Source organism: Pristiophorus japonicus, chromosome 14 (assembly GCF_044704955.1).
Source record: "Pristiophorus japonicus isolate sPriJap1 chromosome 14, sPriJap1.hap1, whole genome shotgun sequence".
Taxonomy (NCBI): Eukaryota; Metazoa; Chordata; class Chondrichthyes; family Pristiophoridae; genus Pristiophorus; species Pristiophorus japonicus.
Genome location: NC_091990.1, coordinates 178,033,893 through 178,049,766, shown reverse-complemented (window position 1 = coordinate 178,049,766; position 15,874 = coordinate 178,033,893). Strand labels below are relative to the sequence as shown.

At 43.3% G+C, this 15,874-nt stretch overlaps 1 protein-coding gene and 1 long non-coding RNA gene across 3 annotated transcripts in view; both read right to left on the bottom strand.

Moving 5' to 3' along the window:
• pik3c2a (phosphatidylinositol-4-phosphate 3-kinase, catalytic subunit type 2 alpha) overlaps nucleotides 1–15,874 on the bottom strand; it is a 142,762-nt gene that overhangs the window by 32,298 nt on the left and 94,590 nt on the right. For both annotated transcript variants that reach the window (XM_070899893.1, XM_070899894.1), the window contains 4 exons: nucleotides 13,885–14,024; nucleotides 10,094–10,282; nucleotides 8,967–9,060; nucleotides 7,577–7,671 (listed from right to left, as the gene is read on the bottom strand). In XM_070899893.1, coding sequence (XP_070755994.1) covers nucleotides 7,577–7,671; nucleotides 8,967–9,060; nucleotides 10,094–10,282; nucleotides 13,885–14,024 — 518 coding nt within the window. The remainder of the gene's footprint in view (nucleotides 1–7,576; nucleotides 7,672–8,966; nucleotides 9,061–10,093; nucleotides 10,283–13,884; nucleotides 14,025–15,874) is intronic.
• LOC139280257 (uncharacterized) lies at nucleotides 2,472–3,999 on the bottom strand. The gene is made up of 3 exons (XR_011596647.1): nucleotides 3,951–3,999; nucleotides 3,682–3,841; nucleotides 2,472–3,457 (listed from the first exon to the last, which is right to left on the bottom strand). It is a non-coding gene; the product is annotated as an uncharacterized lncRNA (long non-coding RNA).

Sequence of the window (15,874 nt, the reverse complement as noted above, 5' to 3'; positions counted from 1 at the left end):
CATTTAGAATTGCTTTCAAAGTGCCAAGCTACCACTGAACATCTCCAAACCTGGCTCGCGGGTTAGAGCGGTGGTCAGCAGAATCAGTCCCTCTCCCATACACAGGGCACGGCTTCAAAAGAAGCCCCAAAGGGGCGGAGGGGGTGGGGATGGGGCAGGGGGGTGGTTTGCCGAGCCCGTGTTCAGGCGAGGAGGCGATTCTGCCGGATGACCCTTGAGCCCATTGAGGATTCATTGGGTTGGTGGTGGGATGGCACTTTGAAAAAAATCTAAAATTGAAGAATTGCATTCGACTTGGTTGCCCCAAATGTCTTCATTTGAATGTCTAGCTTCCCATTCTAAGCAAGCCGATTGCGCATGCACAGACCTGGGTGTGGTCCATACTAGGGCGTCGCCCTTGGGGAGAACACACAAAGCAGGTTGTCCCGCTGTTTGAGCTTCTTGCAAAGGTACAATTTAATCCTGGGGGCAATAGTGACAGTGCCATATCTCGTGCAAGCCTTCTGCATGATGGTACTGCGGAGGAGACGATAGAGTCGACGTCATCGCATGAGGAACCTCAGAGCACGTAGGATGATGGGCCAGGATAACATAACAACATAAGAACTAGGAACAGGAGTAGGCCATCTAGCCCCTCGAGCCTGCTCCGCCATTCAATAAGATCCACTTTCTCGCCCTCTCCCCGTAACCCTTAATTCCCTTATTGGTTAAAAATCTATCTGTGACTTGAATACATTCAATGAGCTAGCCTCAACTGCTTCCTTGGGCAGAGAATTCCACAGATTCACAACCCATCTGGGAGAAGAAATTCCTTCTCAACTCGGTTTTAAATTGGCTCCCCCGTATTTTGAGACTGTGCCCCCTAGTTCTAGCCTCCCCTACCAGTGGAAACAACCTCTCTGCCTCTATCGTGTCTATCCCTTTCATGATTTTAAATGTTTCTATAAGATCACCACTCATCCTTCTGAACTCCAATGAGTAAAGACCCAGTCTACTCAATCTATCATCATAAGGTAACCCCCTCATCTCCGGAATCAGCCTAGTGAATATTCTCTGTACCCCCTCCAAAGCCAATATATCCTTCCTTAAGTAAGGTGACCAAAACTGCACGCAGTACTCCAGGTGCGGCCTTACCAATACCCTATACTAGGCCTTACCAACGTCGGCTATATCGAGGCAGCAGTTCATACCTGCACCAGAGTGATGCAGACTGTGTGAAAATGCTGCATTTCCACAAATAAGTTGTAACGGAGATCTGTGAGTTAGTAAAAGCAGACCTGCAAACTAGAAGTGTCAGGAGGACTGATTTGTCAGTTGAAGTGAAGGTTACAGCTGCACTTTCATTCTATACATCTGGATCATTCACAACTGAGGATATGTGCGCCATTTCTCAACATGCAACACATATCTGCATTCAGCAGGTGACTGCTGCACTATATGCCCAGAGGAATGACTACATAAAGTTCCCCATGACCGCCTAGGCAATGCGTGAAAGGGCTGTGAGCTTCTCCAGGATTGCTGGCTTCCCAAAGGTACAGGGCTGCATTGATTGTACCAACATCACCTTCTGAGCACCTTTGGAGGATTCCGAGATGTACAGCAAAAGAAAAGGCTTCCACTCTGTTAATGGGCAGCTCGATTGTGACGACATGCATCACATCATGTCAGTTGATGCAAGATACCCTGGAAGCACCCATGATGCGTTCATCCTATGCAAGAGTGCTATATCTACCATGTGTCCGCAGCAACCAGAAGGGCAGAGCTGGCTGCTGGAAGACAAAGGATACAGCTTCGCCACCTGGCTCATAATGTCCCTACACATAATCTGGACGGAAGCTGACCGGGAAAACAACATGTCACACATTGCGACGTGCAGCTTAATATCGAGGGAACTATTGGCATCTTGAAACAGCGTTTCCAATGTCTAGACCATTCCAGAGGCTACTTGCAATACTCCAAGATTGTTGGTCAGTTCACTGCATAACTTAGCAATCATGAGGCAGCAACAGCTGGTAGTAGAAGAGGAGAGAGAGTGGCTGATGATGAAGGAAAATGCAGATGACTAGGAGAAGGAGGACAAGGAAGCCATGCAACTACTTGGGCCCGGAGCACGACGGAGGGCCGTCGTGCCCCTTTTAACGATTGCTCAAGCCTTGCACCAGCAGCTCATCAATGAACGCTTTGCTGCCTGAAGGTTCAGTGGCAACTATTCTAAATGGACTAGGTTTACTATTTGGACCTGTTCTGTAATGTTGTGTTGATGGAACAAATAATGGAAATGCTTCTTCATTAATTCAAAAAGGTGCTAATAATGGAATAATTGAAATGATTGTTATAATTTAAAATATATTTTATTCAAATGTTTCACAAACTTGTTTGTACTTTAAATAAAAATATTCTTGTATCAAACTTTACATTTTCAGTTAAGATCACTTGCAAACTTTTAAACTTGTAAATTTACATCACTTAAACATTTTTTAAATTGAGAAAAGTAACTATAATAACAACAGCAGCAAAGTAAGGCTGCACCCATCTCTCCTCCACCTTATTCGAAGACCTCCCTCTGCCCTTGGTCTTGGTGACTCCACCCCTGCCCACAGCTTTCTCTGGTTGGCACCAAGCTTATTCTTTAGAACATCTCATGGTAATGAGCATTTCTTGATGGCGGGAGTGGGCAGGCGGTAAAATAGAAGACCCGGCTTGGGCCTCTTCAGAGGCTGGTCTGGGGATTGGAGTGGGAGTGCCAGTTGATTCTGTCATTGGGTGCGGGGTCTGGGCGTGTTCCCTTATTACAGCAGCTAACTCCTACATTCCCTCCCTCGTGTGCCCTGACAGTGTCTCAAGTACCTCCAACATTCCTTCTGTCATGCTCGCCGATAGCGTATCAGCTACCTGCAACATTCCCTCCCTCATGTACACCAAGATTGTATCAGCTGCCTGCGACATTCCCTCCCTCATGTTCCCGGACAGTGTTTGCATTTCGAGAGAGAGAGAAGAGAGAGTGTTGTTACTTCTTCCGACCTCATCATCCACCCCACTAATGGTGTCCAGGAGTGATGGTGTAAGTTCAATGCTCTACGCACTCATTGCCAGCATCTGAACCACATCCGTTAGATCCTGCACCTTAGTAGAGCGTTGTCGAGCTCTCCTTCCCCTCCTCACCCTGGGTGTGGCTAACTACATCCCACTGGGACCCGCAGCCTCGGACTGAGAGAAACCATGGAATGTCCCACCAACACTTGTACCACTCGGGAAAGGGTCTGGCGCTTCAATGGGCGGCACCTGCACCTCTCCAGAGTACAACAGTGTGGGTTTCATCCATTACCTCCCCCCTCCCCCTCACCCCCATGCTCTTGATCTGGAAGGTGGGATTGGAAGATGTTCTCCACTTCAGGCTTGTCCGCGTCTGAATCTTCTTCTGCATCGGCTTCAGCCTCGTCAGGGTTGGCCTCAAGTTCTGCCAAATATAACAGAACAGACAAATGGTTAGCAGCAGAGGAGGGGGCAGGGTGCCATGAGTAGGCACACACAACAGGCTGATTTGAAGGACCACGATGAATGATAGCACATTGCATCAACCGAAGCGTAGCTGATGGAGACATCAGCATGAACCGACGCATGACGAGCCCACGCAGTACTTAACATTTAGAAAAGCCATTCTGTGGAATTTGCAGGACTTGCCTGCTCAGGCTGTGGGCCCAGCTTGTGCAGTGGTGATTGCTTTTCGCTCGGCAGGTCCCATCAAAGCAGCGACCCTCTCTTCCAAAGGTGTCAGTGGGTGCAGATTTGCTGGGCCTCCTCCTGGTTGAGTTCTTTTCCTTTTGTTGTGTGCCATCTTCCTCTGCAAAGATGAAAATATAACTTTGTAAAGAGAGGGTGTCTTTCTGCTGGATGGGACATAGAGATGGTCAAATTTACAATTCTAATGAATAAATGAAAATATTACTTACACGAACTACTTGACCAAGGTCCTGCCACTTTTTGCACTGGCCTCCAGACCTCGGGGTGGTCACCATTGCACAGTAATCTTCTGCAAGTTGGTCCCAGTGTTTCTTCATTGCTTTTGGTGAAACTTTTGTGTGCCATCTGCTGGTGTCCAGCTTGTACCAGCTGGCCTCAATTACAGTAACTAGTGCCTCTACTTCATCCTGTAAGAAATTCTTGATCCTTGGGCCGCGTTGCATCTTGCATTGCAGCAACGATTTTTCCAATGAGAATTAAAGTTCTCACACACAACTGGCTCTTTAAAAATGGCCAAATGCAGACCGGGAGCTGTACTGGGCATGCATGCCCATAGGAATCATGTCAAAAAATGTCTCTTTTTCGCGCATGCGCAGAGGCTGGGGGCGGCAGGGCGTGGGGGGCATCATTTTTTCGGCGTAGACATTAGGCTCCACCCCCTGAAGCTAAAGGACAGGCTGCGTGGCACCAAATTCAAAAAACAGAATGGGGAAATTTGCTACTTTTTTTGGGGTGGGGGGGGGGGGGGGGCGCGCGGAGTAGTCGGAGCCCCAAAAAAACGGCCGTAACTCTTGCAATACGCCAAAAAACGGCATTGGGGGAAATTGAGCCTATAAATTCAAGATACAGTACACTTAATCCAAATCAACATAAGTGAGCCCCACTGATCGTTAGTGTTTTTTAATATGGAGCGCAACAGGTTTTTGTGCTGCCAGTCCTGATGCATGTGTTTTGCGTAGATTGTAGCAAGCTCAAATTAAACTTTCCAGATCCACTTATTGGGCCACTGGGAAGAACCGATTAAAAATGATCATATCTTCCCTGTGGCCAGATTTAGAAAATCCTGCAAGATTACATTGAAGTTGCCAATGAGTGTTCAAAACCCGGTTATCAGGAACTGGCGACACCAACACTGAGCTCCAATCTCAGTATAATAGCAACTCGAGTGCACAAACAGCTACATATAGGGTTTAGTCTTGGGATTTGGAAAGGAAGAATCAATTATTCCAAACAAAATCACTAGAAGTATTGATTACGACTATCAAATTTGACTGCATCCCTTTGATAGCAGGCCAGTAAGCAATTGTGGTTATTGCCCATGAAAGTAACTCAATTGGTTATGTTGGTGCTCAAAAGCAACAAATCTCCTTGTGTTGGTTTACAGCTTTTCTGGCTTTGGGCCAGTTTCTAAAAGAGCCACAGTGTGTTTATTGCTGGCCCATAATTGTAATTCAACTGGAAAGACAACTGCTAACACTTAAAGTGATGAGTGATGATGGCATGACTTCAAGTCTGGAGCAATGTTTACCAAGAGGAGATTAATTTCAGGAAGCTAAACAGAAGCCACTCCACTCAATACCAGGTTTAGTTCTATAGCCATGGAAGTTTGAGTGTTCCAAATTATTCAAAAAGGGGCAATTAAGGTAAATCAAAGCTTCAAAGAATCAACAACTTGCATTTATAGTTTTAAACATTATCAAATATCCCAAGGTCCTTCACAGGAGTGCAATTGGACCATAGAATCAGAAGCTTACAGCACAGTAGGAGGCCATTCAAGCCAGTGTGACTGTGCCAGACCAAAATAGAGACCAAGCCAAAAGGAGGAGATGTTAAGAAGGGTGACTAAAAGCTTGATCAAAAAGGTAGGTTTTAATTAGGGTCATAAAAGGAGGCGAGAGAAGTGAAGAGGTTGCAGGAGGAAATTACAGAGCTTGGGATCTAGAATTGAAGGGACAGCCAACAATGGTTTGTTGGGGGGGGGGGGGGGGGAAGCGGGGGCGAGGAGAAGAGAACTGAGGCATTGCTAGATGAAAAAAAGACCAAGGTCCTTCCAATTTGTCTTTTGCCATTTCTGGTAGTTGCATGATATGATTACTATAATTAGTCAATAATTAAATCAATTAGTCTACAACAGACCCAGATACAATGCAAGGAAAACTCCAATGGACCATAGGTCCAAAATCACCTGTTTCTCCAAAGCATGCTACACATTTACCAGATCTCATGGCTCAAATTACTCACTCTCTGCGCCAAAATTTTATTTTCTGAAATAAACCCATCAATTTTGCATTTAAATGAAACAATACTAATTGCTTCCATTGTCTCCCTAAGAAGCACGTTCCATAGAATTACCACACAGTGAAATATTGTTTCCACAGATTAGTTTTGAATGGGGGTGGGGAATGTGAGAGACCAAAGTTGGAGAATTCTTGAATGGTTCTAAGAGGCGGCAGAGATAGGGAGGGATTTGAACAAAAGGTGGAGAATTTTAAATTTGAGCATTAATGGAGCAGGATCCAATATAGTTCTGAGAGCACAGGGGTGATGGATGAGCAGAACCTGGTGCACTTTAGGATAGAGGCAAAGTTTTGGAGGAGCTCAAGTTTAATGAGGGTGGAAGATGGGAGACAAGCCAGGAAAGGATTGGCATAGTTGAGTTTGGAGGTATCAAAATATGGTTCAGGGTTTCAGCAACATTATGGATCGAGACATGGGCGGAGATGGGCGATGTCACAGAGGTGGAATTAGGGAGTCTTTGTGAGGAAGAGGATATGGGGTAGGAAGCTTAGCTCAGGATCAAATAGGATGTTGAGGTTTCAAACTGTGATTTAGTCTGAGACAGTGTCACGGAGGCAGATGCAATTGTTGATTGACAGGACCAAGTTTGTGGCACGAGCCATCAGTCTTCACAATGTTTAATTGGAGGCAATTGTGGCCCATCCAGGACTGGATGTCGGACAAGCAGGCTGACATCACAGAGGCGGTGGAGGGATTGAGAGGGGTGGTGGTGAGGTATGTTGGTTGGCTTCAGCATACTTGTGGAACCTGATGTCATGTCTTTAGATGATATCACAGAGGGGCAGCAAATAGATGAGAAATAGGAGGGGGCCAAGGATAGATCCTTAGGAGACTCCAGAAGTAACTATGCAGGGCAGTCCCGCTCAGTTGGACAATAGAGAGGCATTAGAGGAGGATGGCATGGTACCCTGTGTCAAAGGCTGCAGAGGGATCTGGACAAATGGGTCATTTGTGACTTTGATTAGGGCCATTTACTGTTGCAGGGGCGAAAGCCGGATTTGAGAATTTCAAACATGGAATTGAGGGGAAAATGGACAAGGGTTTGGGAGTAACTATGCCCAACATCAAGACAGCATTTGACCCAGTAGAACACTATGTGCATGAAAGAATTTAATTTAGAGCCACACTACACATCAATAATTGTGCACTCATGGCAAGGCAAAAGCAAAAATGGGTGCAAGGTTTTACCTTTCTGCATCTGCAGGTATAGTTTTTGATGCAGGTCTTGATCCACTTTAGTACCTGTCGATGCTAACTGATCTTGGTGGCATTAATAACCTGTCAGGGAAGCTAGTCATTTCAATTGAAAAATATATTTTTGTATTTCTAATTAATGCTCAACACATTAGAATGCATGAAACTGGTCGATGCTAGCACAAGGCTTTGCTATTTATTTAGCTAGCTACAGCTGGGGAAAAAAAATTGGTGGAAAATGGAAAATAAAATACCCTAGCACCAGAGCTTTGATGTGTGCTTATTCCAAGTCCGCCAGCCAAGAAATTACATGCTTAAAGTCAACAGTTAAAAGTTGTCTTACCAGTACAAGTGGTGTGCGACACAAACATTTCCCAGAGCTCGAGACAAAAGGAATTTCACCAAGTCATTGTTTAGGTAACACTCGTGCTTCACAGCCTAGAAATAAAACAGATAACAACAATGTAAATCCCACTGTATTCACAAACACAAATTCATAACCTCTATAAAAAAAAACAGCATGAGCCCTATGGAGAGCGGCAGGATTTACATAATCCAAAAAAAAATCATTTTACAAAAATTCTGCAAATGCTGTGTCATGTGTGAGGTGTTTTGCCATATTCTACTTTAAATTAGAAATATGCACAAGATAAAAAAATGGAGCTGTCAGAATTGAGATGCAACAAGCTTAAAAGCCCAAAAGGTACTGTACATCAAATCAAGAGAAGCAAGAGATTAGATAATTGGTAGCAGCAGAACAGACCCAGAGTTCAAATCTACCTTGATCAGTAACTGGACAGCATCACCACATACACAGATCAATTAAGCAATTGTTCTGCCTCTTGCTGTGGTTCAAATAATAGACACACAGATAAATGAAAGCTAAAATTGACCTTTACTTATTCATTAGTTTAAAAATTGATTAACCATGGTTTGTCAAATCTCCTTGTACACACAAAATTGTTCTTGCTTGCAAATGTGCACAAGTGACCTCTGCTCTTTTTCCAAAACTTCATGGATTTCAATGCATTTGATGAAAAACTAAGCATTCCAATACAGCAACTCAGAAAAATTGTAGTGCATTTTACAAATATATATATGTCTTCGAATAGATCCATTTAATTGGACTTAATACTTAAAGTTAAACACATCCAAGGTGTCATGTCTGTTTTAAATATCTGTTTGGAAAATTAAATACATATGAACATGAATTTTTTTTAAAAATGCTGAAATATTCACTGCCTAATAGGAGAAGACAAGTTTGATTCCTTGTGTATTTACGCTCGTACATGAAGAATGGTCACTTGGACCAGGTATTGCAGGGCTGATGTCACCTGTGAAACCATACCTAATAAGGCCAAGGCCTTTCAACAAGGACCAAGGGAAAAAGAAAAATTGGAGGAAAAAAAACAAAATCATGGCAAGTACTTCGAACAGATAATTTTAAATAAATCAGTCCAAGAAGTCTACAGGTAATCCTCAGAGTAGTGAGTAAAGTTATGACATGCCAGCCAGGGGATCACAACATTATCACTTTTGAAAATGGTTTAAATTCAGGCCAATTGCAAGCTGGTGCCATCTCTTCAGCAGTTTTGTAAAGCTCCACAAAAAGCCTTTAGATTAGCCTGCAGACAAAAGGACGTGCATCAGGAAACAGAAGGTTGTTCAGTACACAATAGCTTGCACTGTTTGAGGCGCAAATGTTGCAGATTACGAACAAACCATCAACATACCTCTACAAACTGAGGCAGATAATCAACCAGTTCGTCATCAGTCATTAGTTCAATCCAGTTCACTGCTGTACGTCGCACTTCCTGATCTGCAAACCTACAAATAACCACCAAAGAGACATCACATCTTTTATTTACAATTGCAATTCAAATTATGTTCTTCGAACTTACAGTACCATTGAAACTTGCAGACACAAGATTTCACCAACTATAAACAACTGTGATTATAACTTGAGGAAGTCACTAGACTTCCCAAAGCAAGCATTTTAATCCCAGGAATTAAATGCTACAAAAAAGTGTATTCCATGTGTAGACCCCATTGTTCCCTTTCTTCTTCCTCCTTTGTCAATTTTCTCTTGCCCTCCTGTTGAGAATGTCCACTCCTTGGTATGGAACTGTTACATACAAGAAAGTCGCCATCCAATTCCTTGCACAAGGAATGGGTGAACCGTGAAAAGGCCATTATAGGCGAGCCAGGATACTGCTCTCACTAAATGCTCATACTTACACACTTCCAACCATGGTTTGTGAACAGCAGTCATGGCCTGTTCTTAACATAAAGGCGTGGATACCAACTGTAGCACTCCTACTACTGCAGCAGCTGACATCAGCTAACTTAACAGAGCACGGAACAAACCTGGGACCTACTTGGTCTGTATTGTTCTGTCACACAGTGAAAACTTGCTGAGTGACGAAGAAAGCTCTCATCTCAAAGAGACAACTTCAGAAGGGGAAAGGATCACTTTGGCAGCAGGCATATTATGATAATTCCCTATATTTTTTAAAAACACCGTCTTTTCAATCTACTGTTAAGATGGTGGGCAATTCTGGGATACGGTTCTAAGGGGAACCTCTAATACCACATCGTCTAGGCTCATACTCGAGGAATAGCGATTGATGGCAGATGACTCGACCGGCTGGGGCTTCACAACCGAACCCGGTGTGTTCTTGCCCCATGTCCACATTGATCAAACAGAGAAAAGATCTCCGATAATGTATTTCTGCTGCACACTTCTGACTGTGAAACACTGCGCTATCAACAGAAGCAAGGCCTCTGGCTGTTGGTAACCAGCAGCAGGAAGGCAGTTGTCCTTAAAAAAGTTAATTCAGTCATTAGTCAGAAAGCTTACTTAGAATCCAGTAGTTCCAGGGCAGAGACAGGAGAGAGTGGTGTCCATTGATTGAGCAGAGAGTACACCTCTGATAGACTATCCCAGTTCCAACTTGGCACACTAGCAAGTATTTTAGGTAGGCTGTTATTATGGGTAAAACAGTACTGTCTCTTATCCCACAAAAGTTCTTGATCTGCCTTGGAAAGTCTGCAGATAAAAACAAGTATAAAAGTTTGTTAGAACTATTACTTTCACTATTCTCTTCTTTTAGCAAGATACTACTATAAAGGCTAAACAATTCCCTCGTTCAAATGTGTTAACATGCTGCATTACATTCCTCAGTCACTGGCCACTCTGGTATCTCTCCCAGGTGGTCTTTATTCACACAAGAATTAAGACAGAAACTCTCAGAAGGTTGCTGGATTGTGGAGGACATCACAACCCATCCTCAATTAATGTGCATACACGTGCACTCTCCAGCAGGGGTCTCGACATAACATTTCGGCGCATGAATATATCAAGCTTGATATTCTCACCCGAGCCCAGCTGGAAAGCCTTGGCATTTATAGCTCGGGAAATTTGACTCCAAAAAGCACTTCAGCTTTAAAACAAAGACTTGATTTATTCCAGTGATTAAGAAGTTCCTCATACACTTTCAATTTGCATCAGCAGAAATGCACCAAATATCCCACTGCAGGTAAACTATAATGGAAGGTACACACTTTTTTGCTGCTGCAACTGATTGAGTCGAGGGAAAGTGGAGAAAAACAATTATTTGCAAAGAACAGTATGAAATTATGTTTTGCATTTATGTTCGAGCGAGAGCGCGCGCGAGTTAATACACAGCCAGAGCTGAGGAGTCAAGGTCCTCCATAAGTCAGTGAGGACATGATGAGGTTCAGCTGTGATATTTCCCCCATGGTCAAATAGGCACACACACACACACTTAATCTCGGCGCACACATGAAGAATTGTTACTCAAGAAAGTTACTGGAGGGCTGCTGGCACCCAGGGCTGTGCAATTATTCTGCTGGCACAACAGAACTGTAGGCAACATATTATTTGGAGCCACATTTTAAGTATCTAACTCATACTTAAATTTAAAATAATCGTTCTAATCTCCTTTTGTCTTCTATCAAGTTTTATCTGAACATGTAGTCGCTGACTGCAAGATGGAGCATTGAATTGATACACTGCAGAGCAGAAATCCTAACCAAAGTCAACAGTTAAGCATGCAGGAACCTGTGCCGATTTCAAGCAAGATTAAATAATCATGTACATTTCCAAATCAGTCCTTCACATTCGAATTTCCTGATATGGTGGTGGTCGAAAGAATAGAACTGGCACCAAAATCATTGGCACCATTTTGATTAGAAAAATCTACCAACATCCACACATGATGGCAACAACTGGCAAAGATGCAGGAAGGAAGGGAGATAGGGAGGGAGGGAGGAAGGAAGGAAGGAAGGAAGGAAGGAAAGAGATAGGTCGTAGCTCTGCTACAAGCATCTGGCCTCAGATATGGGAACTGATGCACTAAACTTATCCCTGGCTCCACCGACTGTTCCCTCCCTCTCAGTAGTCAGTTGTTGTTCTACAACCAACCAATCTAGTTTGGATCAGCTTACTCAACAGACCAGGAATTGAACACGGGATATTCTGGCCTGATGATATGTTGCTTTTACCAACAGCCTTCTGGGGAGCAACCCACATTTCAGTCTTTGAGGAATGCCAGTTTCACTTTTATAAACAGGATTAATCTTTTCAGGGTCAGGGTAAAAAAAAAGTTGCCCTTTTCTTCATAAAATGAACTGGAGACCATCAGCCAAGTAAAACTATGAAAGAATTCATTTTGGAAACTTGAGCCACGACATCTGGATTCCATTTCACCTCTATTTAATCAACTGATAGCTTGCAACTTAAATGATATACTAGATGAGGATCATAGAAACATAGAAAATAGGTGCAGGAGGAGGCCATTCGGCCCTTCTAGCCTGCACCGCCATTCAATGAGTTCATGGCTGAACATGCAACTTCAGTACCCCATTCCTGCTTTCTTACCATACCCCTCGATTCCCCTAGTAGTAAGGACTTCATCTAACTCCTTTTTGAATATATTTAGTGAATTGGCCTCAACAACTTTCTGTGGTAGAGAATTCCACAGGTTCACCACTCTCTGGGTGAAGAAATTCCTCCGCATCTCGGTCCTAAATGGCTTCCCCCTTATCCTTAGACTGTGTCCCCTGGTTCTGGACTTCCCCAACATTGGGAACATTCTTCCTGCATCTAACCTGTCTAACCCCGTCAGAATTTTAAACGTTTCTATGAGGTCCCCTCTCATTCTTCTGAACTCCAGTGAATACAAGCCCAGTTGATCCAGTCTTTCTTGATAGGTCAGTCCCGCCATCCCGGGAATCAGTCTGGTGAACCTTCGCTGCACTCCCTCAATAGCAAGAATGTCCTTCCTCAGGTTAAGAGACCAAAACTGCACACAATACTCCAGGTGTGGCCTCACCAAGGCCCTGTACAATTGTAGCAACACCTCCCTGCCCTTGTACTCAAATCCCCTCGCTATGAAGGCCAACATGCCATTTGCTTTCTTAACCGCCTGCTGTACCTGCATGCCAACCTTCAATGACTGATGTACCATGACACCCAGGTCTCTTTGCACCTCCCCTTTTCCTAATCTGTCACCATTCAGATAATAGTGTCTCTCTGTTTTTACCACCAAAGTGGATAACCTCACATTTATCCACATTATACTTCATCTGCCATGCATTTGCCCATTCACCTAACCTATCCAAGTCACTCTGCAGCCTCATAGAATCCTCCTTGCAGCTCACACTGCCACCCAACTTAGTGTCATCCGCAAATTTGGAGATACTACATTTAATCCCCTCGTCTAAATCATTAATGTACAGTGTAAACAGCTGGGGCCCCAGCACAGAACCTTGCGGTACCCCACTAGTCACTGCCTGCCATTCTGAAAAGTCCCCATTTACTCCTACTCTTTGCTTCCTGTCGGACAACCAGTTCTCAATCCATGTCAGCACACTACCCCCAATCCCATGTGCTTTAACTTTGCACATTAATCTCTTCTGTGGGACCTTGTCGAAAGCCTTCTGAAAGTCCAAATATACCACATCAACTGGTTCTCCCTTGTCCACTCTACTGGAAACATCCTCAAAAAATTCCAGAAGATTTGTCAAGCATGATTTCCCTTTCACAAATCCATGCTGACTTGGACCTATCATATTACCTCTTTCCAAATGCACTGCTATGACATCCTTAATAATTGATTCCATCATTTTACCCACTACCGATGTCAGGCTGACCGGTCTGTAATTCCCTGTTTTCTCTCTCCCTCCTTTTTTAAAAAGTGGGGTTACATTGGCTACCCTACACTCCATAGGACCTGATCCAGAGTCAATGGAATGTTGGAAAATGACTGTCAATGCATCCACTATTTCCAAGGTCACCTCCTTAAGTACTCTGGGATGCAGTCCATCAGGCCCTGGGGATTTATCAGCCTTCAATCCCATCAATTTCCCCAACACAATTTCCCGACTAAAGGATTTCCCTCAGTTCCTCCTCCTTACTAGACCCTCCGACCCCTTTTATATCCGGAAGGTTGTTTGTGTCCTCCTCAGTTATTTGTAGCACTTAATTTATTCAAAACATGAGATTGCATACCCTAAATTAACACGATCTTTGTGAACTGAACTTCTAAACATGTAACCTTGAATGAAGCCCAACATATGGTAATAAAATCAAAATGAAAGCGAAACATGCCCACAGGAAGAACCTACTCAAATGTCAAATCTTTGGCAAACACATCAAGAAGCTGTTTCTGGAAACCTTGATCTAGTGTTTCAAACCCAAGCTCGACCATTCGGCTGGACTGCGGAGGACAGTAGACAATATCAAAAGCAAAGGACGGAAAGTCCACCTAAATTAAAAATGAAGCAAAATGTTAGAATCGGCTTCCGACTGTTACCTGTTGTATACAAAATCAGACAAACAATTGCAGATTTTAAAAAATACTGGTGGATGTTATGCTGGTCCAAATTTAGGGACTCAATACCTAGAATGCATCTTCCCCAGGATTTCTGCAAAGGACGAACATGAAAACCACCAAAATGAAGACAGTGCAAGCTCTCTTTTGTCCAAAGTATAATTGAATATGAAAAATGCTTTAATTAGATGCGTTCTCTTGAATTAACATCCCGTTAAAATAGTGATAATGACTGAGGCAACTCTGGCAGCTGAGTTGTCTGAAAGACAAGTATGTGCGCAAAAGACCAAATGCAAAACCTTGCTATATATGCACGATAAATGCAAGATACACAAGCAACTTTTTGAACCTCGATGTTGCAATTTATAGAAAAGGTCAATTACCAAAATCCAAGGACAACCATGTTTAAGTTAAAATTTGACCTTAACTGAATTAAACCAGATAACACCACTGCAGCCATCATGACCATGATGACAAGATTCTAATCGAGTTGTTATTATGACCATACTGCACTCCTCTTCCTCATCACCCTCAACCTCTGCAGCCTTTGACATGGTCGACGATGACAATGTAACTATTGGGGTGCCATAGGGATCAGTGCTGGGACCTCAACTATTTACAATCTATATTAATGACTTGGAATGAAAGTACAGAGCGTAATGTAGCCAAGTTTGCTGATGATACAAAGATGGGTGGGAAAGCAAATTGTAAGGAGGACACAAAAAATCTGCAAAGGGATAGAGACAGGCTAAGTGAATGGGCAAAAAGTTGGCAGACGGAGTATAATGTGGAAAAATATGAGGTTATCCACTTTGGCAGAAAGAATAGAAAAGCAAATTATAATTTAATTGGAGAAAAATTGCAAAGTGCCGTAGTCCAGAGGGACCTGGGTGTCCTTGTGCATGAAACATATGTTCGTATGCAGGTACAGCAAGTAACATAAGAATTAGGAACAGGAGTAGGCCATCTAGCCCCTCGAGCCTGCTCCACCATTCAAAAAGATCATGGCTAATCTGGCCATGGACTCAGCTCCACTTACCCGCCCGCTCCCCATAACCCTTAATTCCCTTATTGGTTAAAAATCTATCTATCTGTGATTTGAATACATTCAATGAGCTAGCCTCAACTGCTTCCTTGGGCAGAGAATTCCACAGATTTACAACCCTCTGGGAGAAGAAATTCCTTCTCAACTCGGTTTTAAAAAATTGGCTCCCCCGTATTTTGAGGCTGTGCCCCCTAGTTCTAGTCTCCCCGACCAGTGGAAACAACCTCTCTGCCTCTATCTTGTCTATCCCTTTCATTATTTTAAATGTTTCTATAAGATCACCCCTCATCCTTCTGAATGCCAACGAGTAAAGACCCAGGAAGACAAATGGAATGATGGCCTTTATTGCAAGGGGGATGGAATATAAAATCAGAGAAGTCTTGCTACAACTATGGAATAATGATCCAATTCCCTTTTATATAACCAAGATTTTTGCCTCAATAGCTACTTGTGGCAAGGCATTTCGTATTCTAATAATCCTCTATTGGGGGCAGGACAATTAAAGGAACTTTCCCATTGCCCTTCCAGCAATAATCCACAATACATGTCTCCTCGTTACTAATTTGTGAACTAGTGGAAACAATCTTTCACTAATTACTCTCTCAAAACACTTCAATCTTGAATACATCCAGTCAATCTACCCCTCCCAGGTCTCCTATTGTGAAAGAGCGCCACATTTTTGAGCCTTTCTTCCCAACTATAAATTCTGAATTCCTGGCATTATTGAGTGAATCGTCAC